Genomic DNA, 18,493 nt, shown 5'->3' on the forward strand with positions numbered 1-18,493 from the left:
GTGGTTGCTGGCAATTCCTGGCTCCTCCATACCTGCCTGTCCCCCAGCCCTTCAGGTGGAAAATGGAGGATGATGTTTCTTTTCCCCACTGTTTGTCACGCCAGGCTGTTTCAATTGTAGGCTCCACAGGCCTAAAATAAACCTTCTACTTATGTATAACTCCTGCCAAATTAGTGCCCGGGGACCTTGGAGGCCTCTAGTTGCTAATATAACACAAATAATAACTCCATACCTGCCTGTCCCCCAGCCCTTCAGGTGGAAAATGGAGGATGATGTTTCTTTTCCCCACTGTTTGTCACGCCAGGCTGTTTCAATTGTAGGCTCCACAGGCCTAAAATAAACCTTCTACTTATGTATAACTCCTGCCAAATTAGTGCCCGGGGACCTTGGAGGCCTCTAGTTGCTAATATAACACAAATAATAACGGGACTCATGGTACCTGGCAATATTTTGTCCCCTCCTTTCCTTTCCTCTCAGCCCAAAGTAATCCTTTCCATGAAGACTGTGTTTGGGCTTTGCAGCCGTTCGTTACGTGTGGCTCAGTCTTACAGGGTCTGAACTGCCTGCAAGAGCTGGAAGGGGACGGTGCTCATGCCAAATCAATTTTCTGACCTCTGGAATAATTAAGCAAATAACACCAGGCTTCAGTCCTATTTTAAACAAGCAGCGTGATATTTTTTTTTGCATTTTTCTGCCTGCAGTGAATGGGTGTCTCTAAACAAAAGAGGCAAAGTGATTGAGGAACTCTTTTTTTTTTTTTTTTTTTTAAGCAAATGTCTCCGAAGAAAATTAGCCTTTTCCCCTGTACCTTTGTGTCTTTGCATACCTCTCCTTTTTTCCTTTTTCTTTTTTTGTTCTTTGTTCTTCGCTCTTCCCTGAGGAAGATAGAGATAATAAAATTTTCTGTTTTCATTTAGCTTTCCAGATGATCTTTGTGTACTTTGCCAGGCTGCAGCATAGAAAACAAAGCCTTGTTTATTGCCTAACAGCATATATGTGTTTTATGATTAATGTGATGTGTTTGTAATACACGGGACTGATAATAGATAGGGAGATCAAAGTCTTCTGTGAATTGACAGCAGCACTATAAACAAGGTGAAAGGGTTGCAGGTGTTTCCCACACGGGTGTTATACAAAAACATATGGCCCTCTGCCGTGATGTACTGCCCGCGCACTCCCTCTTTTCCTGCGCCGCGAGGCAGCGCTGCTGCGAGCTCTGCTCGGAGAGCACGTCCGTGGCGCGGGACCCGGGGGATGCTGTCAGCAGCCGGTGACCGTGCCGCGTGGCCAGAACAATCCTGGGGGCAGAGAAAGGGTAATGCTGAATTAGTCCTTGAAATTAAAAGTAGCTGATTGATCTGCTACGTCGCCTGCGAACAGAAATCTGCGTTCCTGGGGGTCCCTGGCAAACCCTGGAAAGGGAGATGGCGTGCTCGGGTGTCGCAGGAGGGACTGGGCAGGCCAATGCGCCTCTTGTCTCGCTGCTTCTACCTGAGCTCGTTGTTGGACTTGGCAGGCATCCCTTACCTCCGTGGGGTAACTTCTGTGGCCGTGGCTACAGCAGGCACGACGTGTGGGTTGAGACACCCGGGCCACGTCTCTGCAGAAAGCAATGATGGTGCACACGCAAAACAGCAGAAATCGTTGCCGAATTGCCGCTTATTCTTGTGGGTAAAAGAAAAGATGCGTTTACTAAATGACTAAATCATTGCGAAGAGGACCGCAACGACTTGGGTGAAACCTGAACACAGAAGTCTCTGTCCTCTTCATTAATTGCTGTAAGAGTGGTGCTTCTCTGCTCTTGCAAACTAAACTAACGCAGTTGAGTGTGGCGGGTGTTTGTAGCCTCTTCAGTAATTAACACGCTCTGGATGCAGACTAACCTCCTGTGCGCAATATACTAACACGTAACCACCCCCTTGACCTGCAGGCGCTTTGGTAAACGTGCTGGAGGGCAGCCTGCCTTTTCGCCAACTTCTGGGAGTAGAGCTATGCCCTCCGTTGAACGCCGAAGAAAAACTTTTTGCCTGGCCCTCCTGGGGCTGGCGCAGCGCAAGGCTGCCTGCGTCTGCACCAGCATCCCGCTGGGGCGGTGGCTTGTCATCTGCCCTTTCATCTGCTGGAGGAAGCTAATGCTGTCCTCAGGCTGTTGATGTACTGGTGCCAGGCCTTTCCTGTCTCACCTTCCAACAGAGCTAAAGCTGCTGGTCTAAAAATGTGGATTTTTTTTCTCTATTTTGGAGGGCTGCTGTTTAAACTGAAATTTAATAGAAAATGCTTCAACAGCGTAACTTAAATAACTGAAGCCTCGTCTACACAGGAAAATTACTCATGTGTGGGTCATGAAATTTATTTTTACTGGTATGGCAGCGTTGCAACAGATTCCCATGTGGACAGAGTTGCGTTGCTCTGAGGATGCCGTACTACATTCACACGTTCTTGGTTCTGTGCAGGAGTGAGCTAGATAGGCCCGAGCATTTGCATTACACCCTGAATGGCCTACAGGAAAATATTACAAAGGGTTGGGTCAAGCAGTGTACTGTAGTTAAAAGTAGGACTTTTGTGTGTGGACAAGCCCTGTGAAAAGATTAACCTAGAGAAAGTTAATAAAAAGTGCTGTCCTAAATTATTCATGAATCCATTTGTAATGCACTTGCCGGGAGGCTTTTGTTTTTCTAAACTGTTATTTATTAAAATCTGACAAGAATATCGGCTTTTGTTCAATAATAAATCTAAGTCTATGTGAGAGTGGTGATATCCTCATGTAGTAATACAGAACCAAAATGAAGTTACATGGTGGGGTGAATGTGTTATTTTCTTGAGAAGAATAGATTATTGTTCAGAAGGATTTTATCTTTCACTTGCCACTTTGGAACAAGTAAAAAAAACAACAAACTAGTTGGAAGATATCCTCTTGGATTATGATCAAGACCTTGAACCTGCAAAGGGCTTTAAACATGTTAAAACTCCATTAAGCATCTTTCTGGTGGCTTTGCAGGTTCTGAACCTGTGTTTGCTAAATGAAATAACTCAGATGATCTTGTTTCATGCTTAGCTCTACTTGTAATTTTTCCTTAACTTCAGGGGAAGATCATGGAAGTCATGCTCCTAGCCTGTGGATTTTGACTTCCAAAGCATGTCCATGCACACACTCTTCTTTTTGTGTCTTAGAAAAGGTTAGAAAAATTATATACAGAAAGTAGGAGAATGGAAAAAAGCCAGGAAGAGAGCTTTTGCTGTTTGGGATACAATAAAAGATGGTAGTTTGTGTGCACTTTACAGCACTCATTCCTTAAAAGCAAGCAGAACTTTGCCTAAAAAGCAACTTAAAATACTTTCCCAGTATTTTCAATCTAGTAAATTTAAGGGATTTTTTCCCCCTCCTTCTCTGCCCTTATTTATAACTGGGTAAGGAAAGGGGAAAACAGGTGCCTGTACGTAGAAAGTTAGAGTAAATAAAAAAGAAAGAGCTTGGCTGTGGAAGCAGAATTGAGAGTTCGGGTGACTGGTCTGAGTTGGAGGAGGATGAATAGATTTGTTTGCGTAAGCTTGGCTTGTGAGTCACTTTCTCACAAAAGCAGCTTGAGTACGAGATGCTCCTGTCCCAAATTTTAGTCCTGAATGAACTGCACTGAGACATAAGGACTCTGACAGTGAGTACCATCCTGTTATTCCAGTAGGCTGGAGCTGGAGCTCTGCACCTTACCAAGTTTGAAATAAACTTGAAGTGTCTTTCTGACGCAGACACGCATGTGCTTTGCATGGTGTACCATGTGGTGCCTCATGGTGGTCAGAGTTAAGCCATCTGGGCAGGCGTAATCAGCTTCCGATTCAGATTTGGAATCTGGTGTTAGGGATTTGGTCCCTGTGACAAGCGGTGTGTTGGAGGACCATCAATCACTAACCATTAAATGAGACAAGGAACTCGATAAACTTGGGGAGGGGAAGAGAAAAACAAGGTGTGAGTGTGAAAGGTCACTATTCATGGCTGATCATCCTGGGTAGGTTTGGAGCTGCACGGGTCTTTGCCTTGGGAGCTTGCTGTGCCCCTCTGATGCCAGAGAAATTGTCCAAAGTACATGCGGAAGGGGCATGTAGGGCATTATCCTCTTTTGCCAAAGACTGTGATCAAAGCACTCTTTAAAATGAGGTCTCAGATCTTTGTTTGGCACCTGTTAGGATTCTGAAGAAAGGTTTGACCATTAACAGATAGTTGCTTTGCTGTGGTTTAGCAAACTGGGAGAGGTGAAGAAGGTTTATTTTAATAGAATGTACCACCTGTATCTAAGGTTCAAGTGGAGCCTGTGGGTTGGATTTGCAAAATAACGGTTCCCTCTGGAAACCCGCCAAAGAAGAAAAGAACATCTCTTCGTCCTGAAGAAAACTATTTTCTTGTTCTTCTCTGCCATTTGTTTGTTATGAGTTTTGGTGGTACGGGGGTCAAGGTGGGCTCTGAAACCCTGCTTTGGAATCAAGGTATTTGTCTGACTTGTTTGCCCTTGTGAAATCAGTGCTGCTGCAGCTTCATTGCCATGGGAACCTCCGGTTACTAAATTTAATTTAGCCCAGGGTTTGCTTGTCTGTTCTGTTGCTGCAATGTAGACAGGTGATAAGCGATATACTGATACTAAGCTATATCATACCGAAATGATCAGGCGTCGATATTACTGTGGTATTGCAGCATGTGTGGTATTGCTCTTGTGATGTGCTCTGAGCTGCCTGGCCCTCCTGTGCCTGCCTCCAGCCTCCTCTTCCTCTCTCCTGGCAGAGCAAAGGCAGCGTCGCCTGCATAGTCTTTCTGGTCCAGCAATCGGCAAAGGTGGGGGCTGCCGGCAGCCTCTGCTTGCTGGTGGTGCCTCTTCCCGCCCCTGCAGAGCAGCCAAGCACGGAGCACCCGTGGGCCCCGGGGGGAATGCTGCTGGAGAAGGGAGCTCTGCACCCCTGGGAGCTGGGGTGGGTCCCAGCACCTCTGCGGCATCCGCAGTGGTGTGAAGTCCCCTCAAGGACAGGGGTGGGCTCCACGAGATCGGATTAAACTGCGAGCAGGGAGATAGAGGGTGTACTAGCAGACCGTGAGAGAGCACTATCAGCCAGTCTTCTTCTAAAGTTTTATTAATTCCTTTATACTTGGTGAACCTTTTTTTTTTTTTTTTCCTTTTTCTTCCCCCCCCCATTGGTGTAATGTAAGGTTCAGATGGTATCCATTAGATGGTTATGTTCATGGTGATGCAGAGCCCGGGGTCTGGCACGCACTTGGTTCCAGTGCTAGTAGAAGCGGCGGAAATGTGCCTTGACTGCAGCCACTCTGGAGGAACTTCTGGAAAGGCTCATTGCCTACAGGGCTTTGCCGTGGAGAGACATTTCATGTTGTTAACTGCAGGATGATCGATTTTGTTGGTCTTTCGTGATTGTTTGGGTTGTTGGTTTCTAATGTTTTTGCCCTCTGTAGTTCGGTTTAGTGATACTACGTCACTTTGTACAGAATTCAGAGTGAGCACGGAGTGTGTAAACCTTTACGTTAAAGTGTTGGCTGAGTATTGATTAATCAGTAAAAGGTTTTAAGCTGTTTCCTTTAAATTTCAGGACCATGCATCCTAACTTAATAGTTGAGAGGCATGGGGAAAGATACTGCTTTACCCAAGGGAATATGTTTTCCGTGGTATTTGTTCATGGCAAGCATTTTCAAGCCAGAAAAGGTATTTTAGGGAAGGAGAAGGTTCTCTGGTGGTCATTATTTGCTAAAATGACTCTCTACTTTCTTTCTTTGTAGGTATTATATTGGTCGCCAGATGTTTGTGGTGGTCTCCACACCAGAGATGATCAAGCAAATATTAGTGACAGACTTCAATAACTTCACCAACAGAACTGTGAGTAGATAAGAAGGTTGCCATTGTGGATGGAGCTGGTAGTACTGTTAATTTGAGCTCAGACTGAAAATGGCTGGAAATAGAGAGGAAAAAGTACAACATGGTTCAGTAAGACTTAAAGCTATATGAACTCAATATACACATTCAATCAAAGACTCCTGTTACCAGGACACTCTGAGGATGAAGGAGGATGTCCTTAAAAGAGATGCATTGCCCTTGTGATTGAGGCACCAGGTAGATGCTGAGGAGAGAGGATTTTGATATCCAGTTTTGCCATTGACCTCCTGTGAAATCCTGTGAGAATCACTTACTAGCTGGTTCTCAATCTTCTTTGGTTCTCAGTCTGTAACATGGGGACAGTATTATTTGCTTTCTCCCACCCGTGGTCTATTTTGTGCTTTTAGACTTTCTAGGGCAGGAGCAGACTGCTTGGGACAGGGACTAATGTATGTTGCTTTGTCATACTTATCACTCTGAAAATAATAAATAGCACAGAATGAAGTTGGAGTTAGCAAGGACTTATACAAATGCTGTTGGTTACATGCTTATATATTAAAAAGCTCTTTTTCAAGTACTGGTGAGAAGAACTAATGAGAGGGGAATGGCCAGAGGGATAGTAAAGATTTCTGGCAGTTCGTCAGTGTTTTACAAGGAAATACTGTCACTGTGACCTCACGCTGCCTCAGTGCCAACCATTCCCTGCTTCCTCCTGGCCCCTTCGTATGCTCAGACCTGCTCAAACTCTCGTGTACGCACGAGGGTTGTTTCTGCCCTCGGGGAAAATTTCATCTCTGATCAGCTGTCTGTCTCCTCTGCCCCTCTGATCCTCTCTGCAACGAGACAGTCTGTTTGCAGACTGCTTGGCTCCTTTGCTTGTCTCTTTTGGTACGTGAGGTTCATCTGGTGACTATCTGTATCTTATTTAGTAACTACTTGTACCAGCCGCCCTCAGTTCTGCCTATAACTCACACCTGAATGGAAGCATCCCAGTATGCAAGTTTTGTAGGCTGAAGTCGTTGTGTGTGACAAGGGTCTTTTCCCCATTTTCTCTAGATTTGAAGGAATTTCCCACCTCTTCCCTTCTTCAACCACTAAGCAGAAACCCTATTTCTTCCTGTCTATAACTTTCCCATGCTTTTCTCCTCTATATTTGATAGGATTAGACTGTACCCACTATTCACAGCAGTAGCTGGTGCACAAATAACACCTCCCTGAAACTAGAGAGCATTCCTTTGAGGATACATTCAGATACTTGTTCTGCTCTTAATTGTAGTCAGCCTTGTCATTTGAATATTTCTGCCTGTGCATTGTCACCCTTCTCATTTGTCAAAATTCTTCTTTCTTTCCAGGCCTTTATGGTGAGAGGTTTACCTCTCTTGTGGTTGTACATCCATTTGTCATGGTCTGTAACATTTTTCTTCCTCTCTAAAATTCAGGTAGGTCAGGTCCCTATAGCCAGTCTCTCTCTCTCTCTCCCTTTTTTCCTTCGTCAGGGACCTGTTGGATATAGCTGTCTGTGTAGGCTCATATCTTCCCCTTATTCCTTGACTGTCCCCTGAACCATTTGTGGCTTTTCTGCACAACATCCTGGTTTATCGATGAGGCACTGAGGCACAGACTGAGTGACATCGCTGCCACTAACCAGAAAGCCTGTGGCTGATGAGAAAATTTAACTCCTAGCCCTCTCTTTAACAAAATGAACAGTTTCCCTGCTGTGCACTGTTGCTATTTCTGGCTTGCTTAATGCCCATGAGTCTAATTCAGATGAACTTGCTTCATCTTACATGCTTTTATCTGCTTGTTCTATGAACAATCTATCCGCTGCAATCCTTGAGCATTGCTATTCCTCACTTTCCACTTTGTTCCCTGTCTTGCAGCCATTGCTTTTCACTTACTGAAGATAAGCAGCCTTCTGTTTCCAGGTCCTTCCACAGCTACCACAGGGATCTCTTTCCCCTCTTGAATTTTCACACTGGAAGCTGCCTCTTCTCTTCAGTTCACGATCAGCTCTCCTGGTGAAGTGTTCGGCTCTCCCATACACTAATGATTCTATATGAAAATAAATAATGCTGGGTGGTATGTAATGAAGACCAGTGAAATTTATTCAGATGTGATTTGGGTTGTATGTGAGTAAAGGTGTAATGGCGAGAGCGAGAAAAGCACTTTCTAAGTAATAGAATTCTTTCTTCTCATATTGGCTGAATACAAGTAATTTTAAGACTTTTAATAGGGTTGCTTCTGTTTGTATATTTTAAAATTACTCAAAGCAAGCTCCTCTTACGTGGAGGGTTTCTGTTTGCTAGTGGAGAATTCCAAACACAGAATAGATCCCCCTACCTTATTTTACCCATTCTTTCCCCAAATGGTCTACTGATGAGTGATTATAGAATTGACTTTGGAGTCAGTGCTGTTCACAAAGCTAGGCTAATGTTTTTCAGTCCAGACATGGCATATGCTCATTATTTCATTCCATAGCCTTTTTTTTTAGCTTAGAGTCCCAGTCTTTAAGGGTGAGAAGGATGGGAACGGGGACGAGACCACTGGGTTTGAACAGACCTTGGGAAAACCCACTATACTTTTCTTCTCCACCTCCCCAAATGCATTTCCAAAATCAAGATTTGTACCTCATCCACCAGAGGTGAAATGTGAGTTATCTGACTCAGAATGCCACAAAGAGAGATTATTCATCACATTCTGTAGCAGTTGTAGCAATCGTATATTGACAAATTGTCACTGAGTTGCAGGATGTGCAGGACTAATTCTAAAACCTAAGTGTAGAAAAAGTTTATATTCCATGTTTATTTTGCTACTTTGTCAGTTAATCTTAGAATATGTATATATTAGAGTAAGAAACAATGGGAAATTGAACTTGTGAAGGATTGCAAACAGTGGATGTACTTGATAGACAGAAGCAGATAAGATGATGATTCGATGAGCTCTGAGAGTTTATTAAAGCTGTCTATAATGTGATGTCACGCCTTTGAGTGCTTGTAAGAAGAATGACCTTAATCTGGGATTGTGCACTTGTGGGCTGCTTACTGGGAAGTCATCAGAAGACCTTTATGGAATCAGGGTGATTTTAATCTTCAGAGAAGACTCTTTTGAAGTCTTACCTCCATATCCAGAGAGACCTGAACCACTTGTACACTTTTTACACATTGAACCTATCTGCTCACTATTATATAGACAAAGCAGATTTTGCATGTGAATGAGAGCCAAACTACTGTTCATTTTATGCAAGTATGTTTCCCCTTGATATTATACATTTCACATCTTTGTTATTAATATCTTTCAAATACTGCTGTAAAAGCTGTTTAGGTTCCCTTGCCCTCTTCTGTTGTTTCTGAGTTACTGATTAGTAATTCTTGCGACAGAATTGTATGGTGATGGCAGATCAAATCTGCATTAAGGTTCACTTCCTTTTAGAACAAGCAACCAAGTCTAGCACACAGGGTGTTATTCCCCTGTAAGCATGGGGTATAGTTACTGTTAACTGTATAATCACAGGAAGGCAATAATAACATTTTACTTTCCCCACTTAATTTTGACTTGATGAAGGTAAGCATTGTAGCCATTTAAAACCAAAAGTCTCTACTGTAATGTACCTTCGTACTTGAGGCATATGAAGCCTTTTCCCTATGTTTTTAATTATAGTTAAAAAGAAAAGATGAAAATTAGCTTATAGACCTTCTGCCAAAAAATATGGAATTGATTTTAATTTAGGTTAACCATGGAAACCTCAGCCAGCATCCTAGGCAGGGCTGTGCTGCAGTAAATGATACCTTTTTCTCACAACTGTGGTAAGTCGTCTATTGAATAGAAGTTTTCTTTTAAGAGCACTAAGAACATTTTAAGCTGCATTACTGTGTTGTGAGTGAGTTAGGTTTATGGTGTTTGTTGCATTCTGCCATGCAGGATGATGATACATAATCTGTTTTCAGATTGTTTTTTATTTCTGCGTTGAAAATTTGTTTTTGAATTAGTACTGAGAATCATTAAAGTGTACTTTTAAAAATGTAGGAGAAGAATGTTAAGATGGAGCACTGTGAAGAGAGACATTACCTTGCACATAATTTAAATGATTCAGAAGTTGTAGACCCAAGTATTTGCTAAAAATGTGGATCAGTGAGCCCTAAGGCAAAGGTAGGTACTGGCTAGTCAAGGTTTGCCACACTGCTGGAGTCAGTGCTCTGCCAGGACTCATGTGGTTATCCCAAGTGGAAACTAGTAGTTGATCCAGACCAAATCCTCAAGTTTGCATTCCAATCAGCTGGAGAAGGGTGACATTTTTAAATACAAAAATCTGCACTAATTCCATCACTGTTTTCTCGTCAGGAGCTTTGCTGCTACAGTGGAAAAAGTAACAATGGATTAACAACAAATAATAATGAAGTGGTAAAAGTAAGAACAAAAAAGTAGCATGGAAGTTGATGTAACATGGCAGTTCAAATTCCTTGTATCCCTCTTGAAGGAGAAGTGAGTTGCCTGAGCTTCTTTTCTTTTTGCTTGTCTATCCTTCTCCTTCCTCCTCTCCTAGTTCATCTAGATGGGATATGATTTTTTTTTTCCACATGCAGAATTTAAGCTGTTGGCTTTGTCTTTATTTTGTTAAATCTGTAAAGCTTCAGGCCTACCTGTGGCGTTATACAGATAAAACACAACCACCAAATATGAAGGAGCCTATGTTCCGCATCTTGTTCAGGTGTGGTTCAGGATGGCTGACATACCCCTGCATCGGCTGTTTTTTCTGGTCTCTTGCTAGGGGACACAGTACCGGCAAGAAAATTGTCTGTATATTGCTCTATCAAAAGGTCTATCCAAATTTGATACAAGATACCCTCCAGAGGTCCCTTCCAACCTCAACCATCCTATAATTCTGTGAATTTTGGGTCAAGCCCTCAACCAGCATAAATCAGCATACTTCCATTACCTTCAGATGACCTTACACCGACTGATAGCGATTGCCCCATCCAGAGCGGGGCTGGGATGCACAACTGGCTTCAAACGGCTCAGTGTACTGCTGCGGGAGCTGACACGTGTGCGTGCGTGTTCTTGACCTTTTGCAAGTAAAGGGTCACACATGTGTCTTGTGCAAGGTCTTACTTGATGCCTTCTGCCTTGATTTTTAGAATACAGGCAATGCCCTGCTGATGTGCTGTCGTTCGGTAAACAGTGGTAATTCAGTTGTGTATCCAAACCCACGGTCTGATCCATCTTATGGGCTGGGCTGTTTCTTCAGTCCCTCACAAATATGGTTTTTGTTTTGAAAAATAAACCCACTAACATATTCATTTGAAGACCTGTAATGTAAAAATAGTTAAGGAATGAAAAATTGTGTTTGTTGCCAAAAGTTACATATAGATGCTATCTTGACTCTGTACCCTTGGTTGTTTGGTTTAGAAATGTGGAGGTTGTTTTTCCTTCAAATTAAACATTCTAGGATTTTTTCTGGTTGTGTCAATGCCACCATCATCATCCTTTCATGGGAATTTCTTAGTTTATTTCCAAATTATTGTTGCAAAGTGTGATGAACTCAGTTTGTAAACAGATGTTGAGTGTGCTTTGTTGGAGGCTCACCTTCGCATGGGCGTGTGGTTTGGAGCACTTGTGACACGCAGTGTGACAGCGAGTAAGTCAATATTTGGAAAATGATTCAAACAAATGAGAAAAAATGGTGAAATATATATCATGAGATCTTCATTTTTCCGCCCTTTAAAATGACTGTTCAGTGGGATAGTTTGGTACACAAGTGATATTCCAGTGTGTGCTAATAATTTGATTGTGATATTTAGTTTTAAAAAAAAAAAGCTGTTTTTTGTGGCAGCAGAGGGAAGGAACATGCTTTTAAATTTGTTCACTGTCCCAGTCTTTTTAGATATGTTTTTTTTTCATTTTCCCATTCCTTCATCATGTTTCATCTTAGTTTTTGTTGTGTTCACATAGGACATGGAAGGTGACTGCACTTCTGGAGCCAATATGTCCTGGGATTAGGTGTTACACCTGCATGTGTGCATGCGTGCGTATTTGTATACATCTACGGATGCATACAGATGCACACATACTGATTTGGGATCTCTTTGTGATTTGAAGAGATGCTGAATTTCTAGTCCTCACTAGAGTCTTGCAGACGTCAATTGTGCCATATCTTCTTATGGAAACTTCACAAAATGTGCCTCTTTGTACATGCCATGGTGACATTTCAGTCCCTGATGCAGCAAAGCCGTCACAGCTGATGGCAGGCCGTGCCTTGAACACCCGGTTCTTTGAGATACAGAGCTGCGATGTTCTCTCCTCCCTCCCTCCCTCCCTCCCTCCCTTCCTCCATCCCTCTCTCCCTTTCTAGGACAAATTCAAGCAAGTGTCGATCCTGCCACATGTACAATAAGCCTCAGTCTCATTGAGCTGAGAATATTCAGTGCTTCCAAAAATCATTCTGTGCCTTACAAGGATAAGTGAAAAGGTGTCCAAGCAGTGAATTTATTAAGATTTACTTTTTTACCTAGCAGTTTTCTACAGCTGCTAGATCATAGTTGGTTTGAAGTCTTGACTGGTACAGCATCATTATAGAAAATGAATTATGCTAGCAGGGAATGCGTTTGGCTGTATAGCATTTAACTGTTTAATATTAATTTGTTTGCATAATTGTGGGTGCTGTTGTACAGCCATGTGAGCCCAGGTGCCAGAGTGATTTTTTTTTTTTTTTTTTTTTAAATAAGGAAAGGTACTTTGGGCGAGGGCTCTTACCCTTGCTTTGACCTGATGGTTCTCACTGGGCTGTGCGGGAGCAGGAGCTCCTAGGGCTCAACAACCATAATGATGTATCTGTTTGCTTTCCCCAGTGTGCCTTCATTGGCTGTCTTCTAGACATACTAGGATACCTTTCTAGCTTGGTCAATGTATATGCAACTATTTTGCTGCCTTCTTTACCTGGTAAAATAGCTTTTAATTCTGGGTTTCTTTTTTCTTTCCCCTTTTTGCTTTCAGAGCTTGCTGGTTAATTTTTCTGAGCAATTAAATCCAGTTTTGTTTAAATGTTTTAAAGTAGCAGTGCATATGCTTGCAATAGACACTTTAAAATTAAAATAATAAATATTGAGGGGGTCATTTCTTTCAGACTGTGTATGTCTTTTTATGCATGCACAACAAATTGCCGCGTATTCCCCATATGCTGAAGCTAATAGCACAAAACTAACGTTGTCAAATGATCACTGCTATTGACTGTAAAATTAATCAGACTTTGGCTTCGGTTAGCCTTAGAGAAAGACTTGCCATATTAGTAGACCGTGTTCTGGGAACCACCTGATCCTCTGAATCAGAGTGAGATGAAGTCTGCTTTTGTGATTAGGGCTCTAGGTTGGGATTTAGGAGCTCTGAGCTCAGTTTTTGGCTTTGGTACAGAATTCCTGTGTTCACAAGGGCAAATCATTTAGGAAGAGCTTTGTCACCTTAACAAATGTAAAAGAGTATGTTGGGAATTTCTAGCTGAACATTATCATTAGTGAATGTTAGTGCTTCAGAACTGATGGCAAAGGGTTGGGATTTGGTTTATCTGTTAATTCAAATAGTTGCAGTGGGAGGTTTTTTTGTTTGTTCTTAAAAGAAACTTCAGAAATGTAGAGGAAAAAGTTCTATTGAAAAGTTCTTTTTTTTTTCCTTTGAAGTAACTTTCTATTTTGAAATATTTAAAGGAAACCTAAAGTAGTAAAGTTAATATTATCAGATTCACTTGAATGTGTTTTGAGGATTATCTTGTCTCAAGTTTGTAATTTTTATTTGTAATTCTAATTCAGAGCAGGAAACCAGGTGAAATCTCTGTCCTGCAAAGTGGGAAAGCTCATTTGTACTTGCCTTGAACACCTGGCGTGCGCCTCTGCTGACTGCTATTCATAAAAAGACGTTAACATTTACTTCATTCTTATGTCTCATGTAATTTAGTGGGCCATGAGTGTGTATTTACTGAACTATGTTTATTAATAACCTGTCTAGAATGGCGACGTTCCGTTAAATAGGAGCCTTTGTTTTTCTGTGCCTCAGATGGTAAAGAGGGATCACACAGTCTCTTGTCCTACCTTTAAGTATTTGATAAAGACTTCTGAAAGTTTAGGAAGATACCGATAACAGTAGTTTGGAGTGCAACAGAATGGCTTAGGAGCGATCAGTCTAAAGCTGTTGACTATAGTCAAGTCCAATTAGTTTGAGGATGGTCTGGTTGACTGACTTGGAAAGACCCTCTGTAAAGAGGAGACCCTCTAACTGATGTTTTGTTTCCTTTGAGCGGTTACATAGATGGTTTGCTCTTTCAGGAAGGTTTTCTGTGTTGTTGTGGCGGGAGGAAGCGCTCCTGCAAGAGGTCAGCATATCCCCAGCAGTGATGGTCAGACCGTAGTTGGGCTTGGAGAAAGTCACACTTGTAAGTGTGCTATTTTAACTGGCACATTGTTGTCCAGGTAGATCACGTGAATTTGCTTGCTTAAGATTTATGAATCTCTAATTGAGTAAGCAAACAATAGTATTTGTCACATTTCCAGGTAAGACAGCAAATAAAACCGGCTGATCCCTCCTGCGTGAAGGGCTAGCAGTGATGGTGGAAACAGATGGGTTATACACAGATGGAATACAAAATAAAAACTTTCCACATTTTCTCTTTTCCAGACATGGGTTATCTGTTTTCAGATGCTATGGGCCATAAACCTTGGCAATATAAAAGCAATGCAATTGAATGTAAGGAGGCTAGAAGGCTTAGAAACAAGTTTCCTCTTCCCTTGTCCCCCATCAAGACATGATGAATCAGTTGGTTGAGACCACGGCTGATGTTGAGATGCACAGTCATCTTTTACAGGATTTATAATGAAGTGAGTTATTTTTCAGCATGGGTCTAAGTATTTGAATCTATCCCCGAGTCTTTCCGTGGTTTATTAATGGGCTGCAGTGCTGCCATCACCATGGTATCCTGCTACCTCTTCCCCTGTGAAGACTGCAAAATTGCGTGTTGATGGAATTTACATTTTTAATTCTTCACTCTTCACGCTTATACATATAAAAATGGTTTGCAAAACCATAAGGGAACAAAAACACAAGGACAATCTGGTGTTGAGAAATGACTAGGGTTGCTGTGTTGTTTTGTTTGTTTTTAATGCTCGTTCTTTATGCTATTATACTGCAGCCATTGTTGGTTCAATACCTGCTCTTAGGAAACACCGGATAGATTACGTACTTTACGGCACTAATGATAGTGGCTGATAATGTGTGCAAATCTCCCTTTCACTGATTGTTCCAGGCAGTTAAGAAATACTGAATACAGCTGTACATAATCATGCTTCTTTTGAAACTAAACCAGTCTGTGAAATTTCTGTTCCTGGAAAATGGTCAAAATTAGTCAACAACAAAACCAAAACAAACAACAAAAACCCAAACCCTTTGCATGTACTTAGTTAATAGTATATTGTGACATTCTGTTTCTTAGATGCAAGGCTTCCCCGCCAACACTATTGAGACTTAAAGTGGGGAAAAAAATGCTGCATAATAAAATCACAAAGAAGTGGTTTTGCTGCAGGTGTAGGAAGATGCTGATTTGACAATACTCTGTGTGTCTCCAATGGTTTATGTCAGAAGAAGTTTGTGTAGGACTAAGTATGTATGTGTCTTGGTATGTTGCAGGTATGTGAAGGGACATTCCCTCTTTCTATCTGCTCCCGGTTTCTTTCACATGTTGCTTTGAGTTACTGTGAGATCAACTTTTGAAATTGTCTTTTTTGGCTTGTTTATCCTCACCTTTTTTTTTTTTTCCTCTCCTATCATTCTGCAAAATTTCCTTTTTTAAATGGCTGAAGAAAACAAGATCAGAGTTTTATTAGGTTTTGCCTACCCTTCCCCCAGTTTTTCTCCTGTTGAAACTTGCCAATCACTTTTACAGCCTGCATTGGGCTTTTCTGCAGCACAGGAGATATCATTAAGGCTTTAAACCCACTAATGAGGGAAATGTGCGCTGCTTGAAGGCTCCTGCAATATTAACTACATCCAATTATGTTAGGTAAACGTATGAGTATAGTCAAAACAGGATGAAAGCATATCTTTCTATTCAGGCCAAAAGCAGCTTTCTAAGCCAATCTTTTATCAAACTTACATTGGCTATTTATTTACTGGTTTTGCGGCACTTTTTTGTTTTTTATACTGCAATGCTGGAGACAAACAACACTTATAGACAGGAAAGGACTATCTATTCCCAGGGCCCTGTTCCTTATTTAAAGAACGTATTTTATCGCTGGATAAAATATGTGAAATCTTAAGACTGATAAATACAGTATTGCTTCCTTATCTAATCCTGTCCTCAGCTGACTGTGTCATGAGTAGGTATGATACATGTGGAGCGGAGATGCAGTTTGTGCTGGTCTTTGCTGGTCCTGACCTTTGATTTCTGTTGATTTGTTGTTTTTTAAAGGGAAGTTGAACTTATCCTACTTTTTTGGGCATATGCTGTGGGGATATATTTTCTGAAGCTTATTCAGTCTAATAGCATGGGTTTTCAATAGTCCCTCATTTCTGACTTCTGAAACTGTTACTTGTCAGTAGTAGATCATTTGTTTTGTTTACAGTTTTCTCCGGTTTTCCTACTCTTGACATAAGAGTGTCATGTCCTTTGATTCTTGCCTTTCCCAGTCTGCTTTTGTTAGGAGAAGAGTAATTAGCTTGTCACTTGTTCCAGAATTGATATAGGCTCAGATCACAACATTCTAGTTGGCCTTTCTACATACTTGAGCAATCAGGGTTGAGACCCAGTACTTTGCTTTGTTTTCATGTCCTTATCCACCTCTGGAGATAACTCACCTGCTCACGACCTCCTTTTGAAGCATCTCATGGTAGAGGAACCTGTTCAGGTCTATGCAAGCAATGTTTCACAGCTCAGAGAAGTGATTTACATGTACCTACCCAGAAGCCTAAGTTCAGCACTGAGCATTGGAACAGATGTGACATGGCAATATATCATAGTTTGAATGGTTGTCATGTATCATGCCTAAGATCTGTGTAGCCTAGCTGAGTGTTCTCTTTCAAAGGTGGCCAGCAGCCGAAGTCAAAAGCCTAGCATAATAGCAAGACAGACACTGACAGTAATATTCCTTCTGGCTTATCAGCTCAACCTCCAGCAACTGGTGCTGTGGTGACTTCCAGTGCCAGAGGTTGCATCTGGGCATCGTTTCTCCTAAAGGCTTCATTGGCTACAAATCAGTTTCTTCCACACTTCTGAATCCTTTGATTAACAATTATGCAAGCAAATAACTCTTTTTTTCATGGATGAGCTTTTTATTTCTAATGTGATAGGAGTTATATTTGGGGACTTGTCTATGTGCAAGTGAAGTTCATTCGTCTTCAGTGAGAGTTAATGTGACGTCGGCATTATTATACTAATCTTTGCAAGCCTCTGCTCTTCATTTTAAGTCTTTTAAAAGTAGTATTGTCATCTCAAAAATAGCGGGAATAGTTCTTTCTTTAGTTATTCGTTCAGATAGCTTAATCCATTTACCTGCCTTTATGTTTATATTTTAACTTCAACATATGAAAGGTTTTTTCCTTTTTTTTAATCTATAATGATAATATTCTTATATTGTTAGCACAATGCTAACAACCTTTTGTTAAGATGTCTTAGCTGGATCTACCATTCCCACAGCAAGGCCTACAGAATGGATCATGTGAGCATTCCTCATCTGGATCAGCTCAGAAGCTAATCCATCTTAGTTTATGTATCAATGCGGACTTTTTCAAAACTATGCAGGCTGGCTTGGCGCTGAAGCAGATGATGAGTGCTCACACAGGCTCTCCACCCGCTCCATTTCAATGGTGGTAATCTCCAATAGATGGGGGGTGGCGAACAGCTGATGGAGAAGTAGCCTTTTAAATTGATGCAGCTGTTTTTGTAGTGGTTCTCTGGCCAGAGCCTGGAAAGTTGTCTTCTGATCTTTGCAAAATAACCTGCCAATTAACTCCAGTACGTTTGTTCTCAGCAAAAAATTTTTGCCGTCCTGGTTTTTTGCTTGTGATCGCACACTACGTAACGTTCATCCTGCGAGAGTAAAACCTCCATGGGAAAGGATGTTTAGAGACGATGCGCTCCTTACGACTGACAGTGTGTTACAGCTATAAATCTTACAGATCATAAGTGAAAAATGAGTCGGCAGGTCTTATTTTAGTCTCTAGTGAGAATTCTTCTTTGTTTATATAGCAACCGCATATCTTGGCACCATTTGTTGTAAATAGTTGATCGCAAATAGTTGGCTAGTCTGAGCCTTAGGAAGGGAACACGCTGCAGTGTGTTACGCAGGCGCAGGGGAAGCGCCGCGCCGTGCACGCGGGGCTCCTCACCACGACCGAGGAAAGTTGCAGAGCACTTGCCAGTGCTGCTGACTTTTCGTCAGCATTAAATTCACCAGACTTAAAAAGAAAAAAGAAAGAGGAGGAGAGGTGTAAAATTCAAGTCTTCGCGCTGCGTGGCTTGCTCCCAGCTCTCCAGGGTGGCGAGTGAACCCCGCTTTGAGCACACCTGGTCACTGCTCCTTTTCATGTTGATTCACCTGTCTCTGAAGGCTTGGTGATGGCTGGAGGAGGCTCCATTTAGCCCCACAGACACGTGTGCA

At 41.8% G+C, this 18,493-nt stretch overlaps 1 protein-coding gene across 1 annotated transcript in view; it reads left to right on the forward strand.

Moving 5' to 3' along the window:
* The window catches only part of TBXAS1 (thromboxane A synthase 1 (platelet)), a gene marked incomplete at its 5' end in the record, with an annotated part of 149,848 nt that overhangs the window by 17,671 nt on the left and 113,684 nt on the right, over positions 1-18,493 (forward strand). Inside the window, one exon of the mRNA XM_010288551.1 lies at positions 5,771-5,867. Coding sequence (XP_010286853.1) covers positions 5,771-5,867 — 97 coding nt within the window. The remainder of the gene's footprint in view (positions 1-5,770; positions 5,868-18,493) is intronic.

This window comes from Phaethon lepturus, unplaced genomic scaffold, assembly GCF_000687285.1.
Source record: "Phaethon lepturus isolate BGI_N335 unplaced genomic scaffold, ASM68728v1 scaffold9576, whole genome shotgun sequence".
In the NCBI taxonomy this organism is placed as follows: Eukaryota; Metazoa; Chordata; class Aves; order Phaethontiformes; family Phaethontidae; genus Phaethon; species Phaethon lepturus.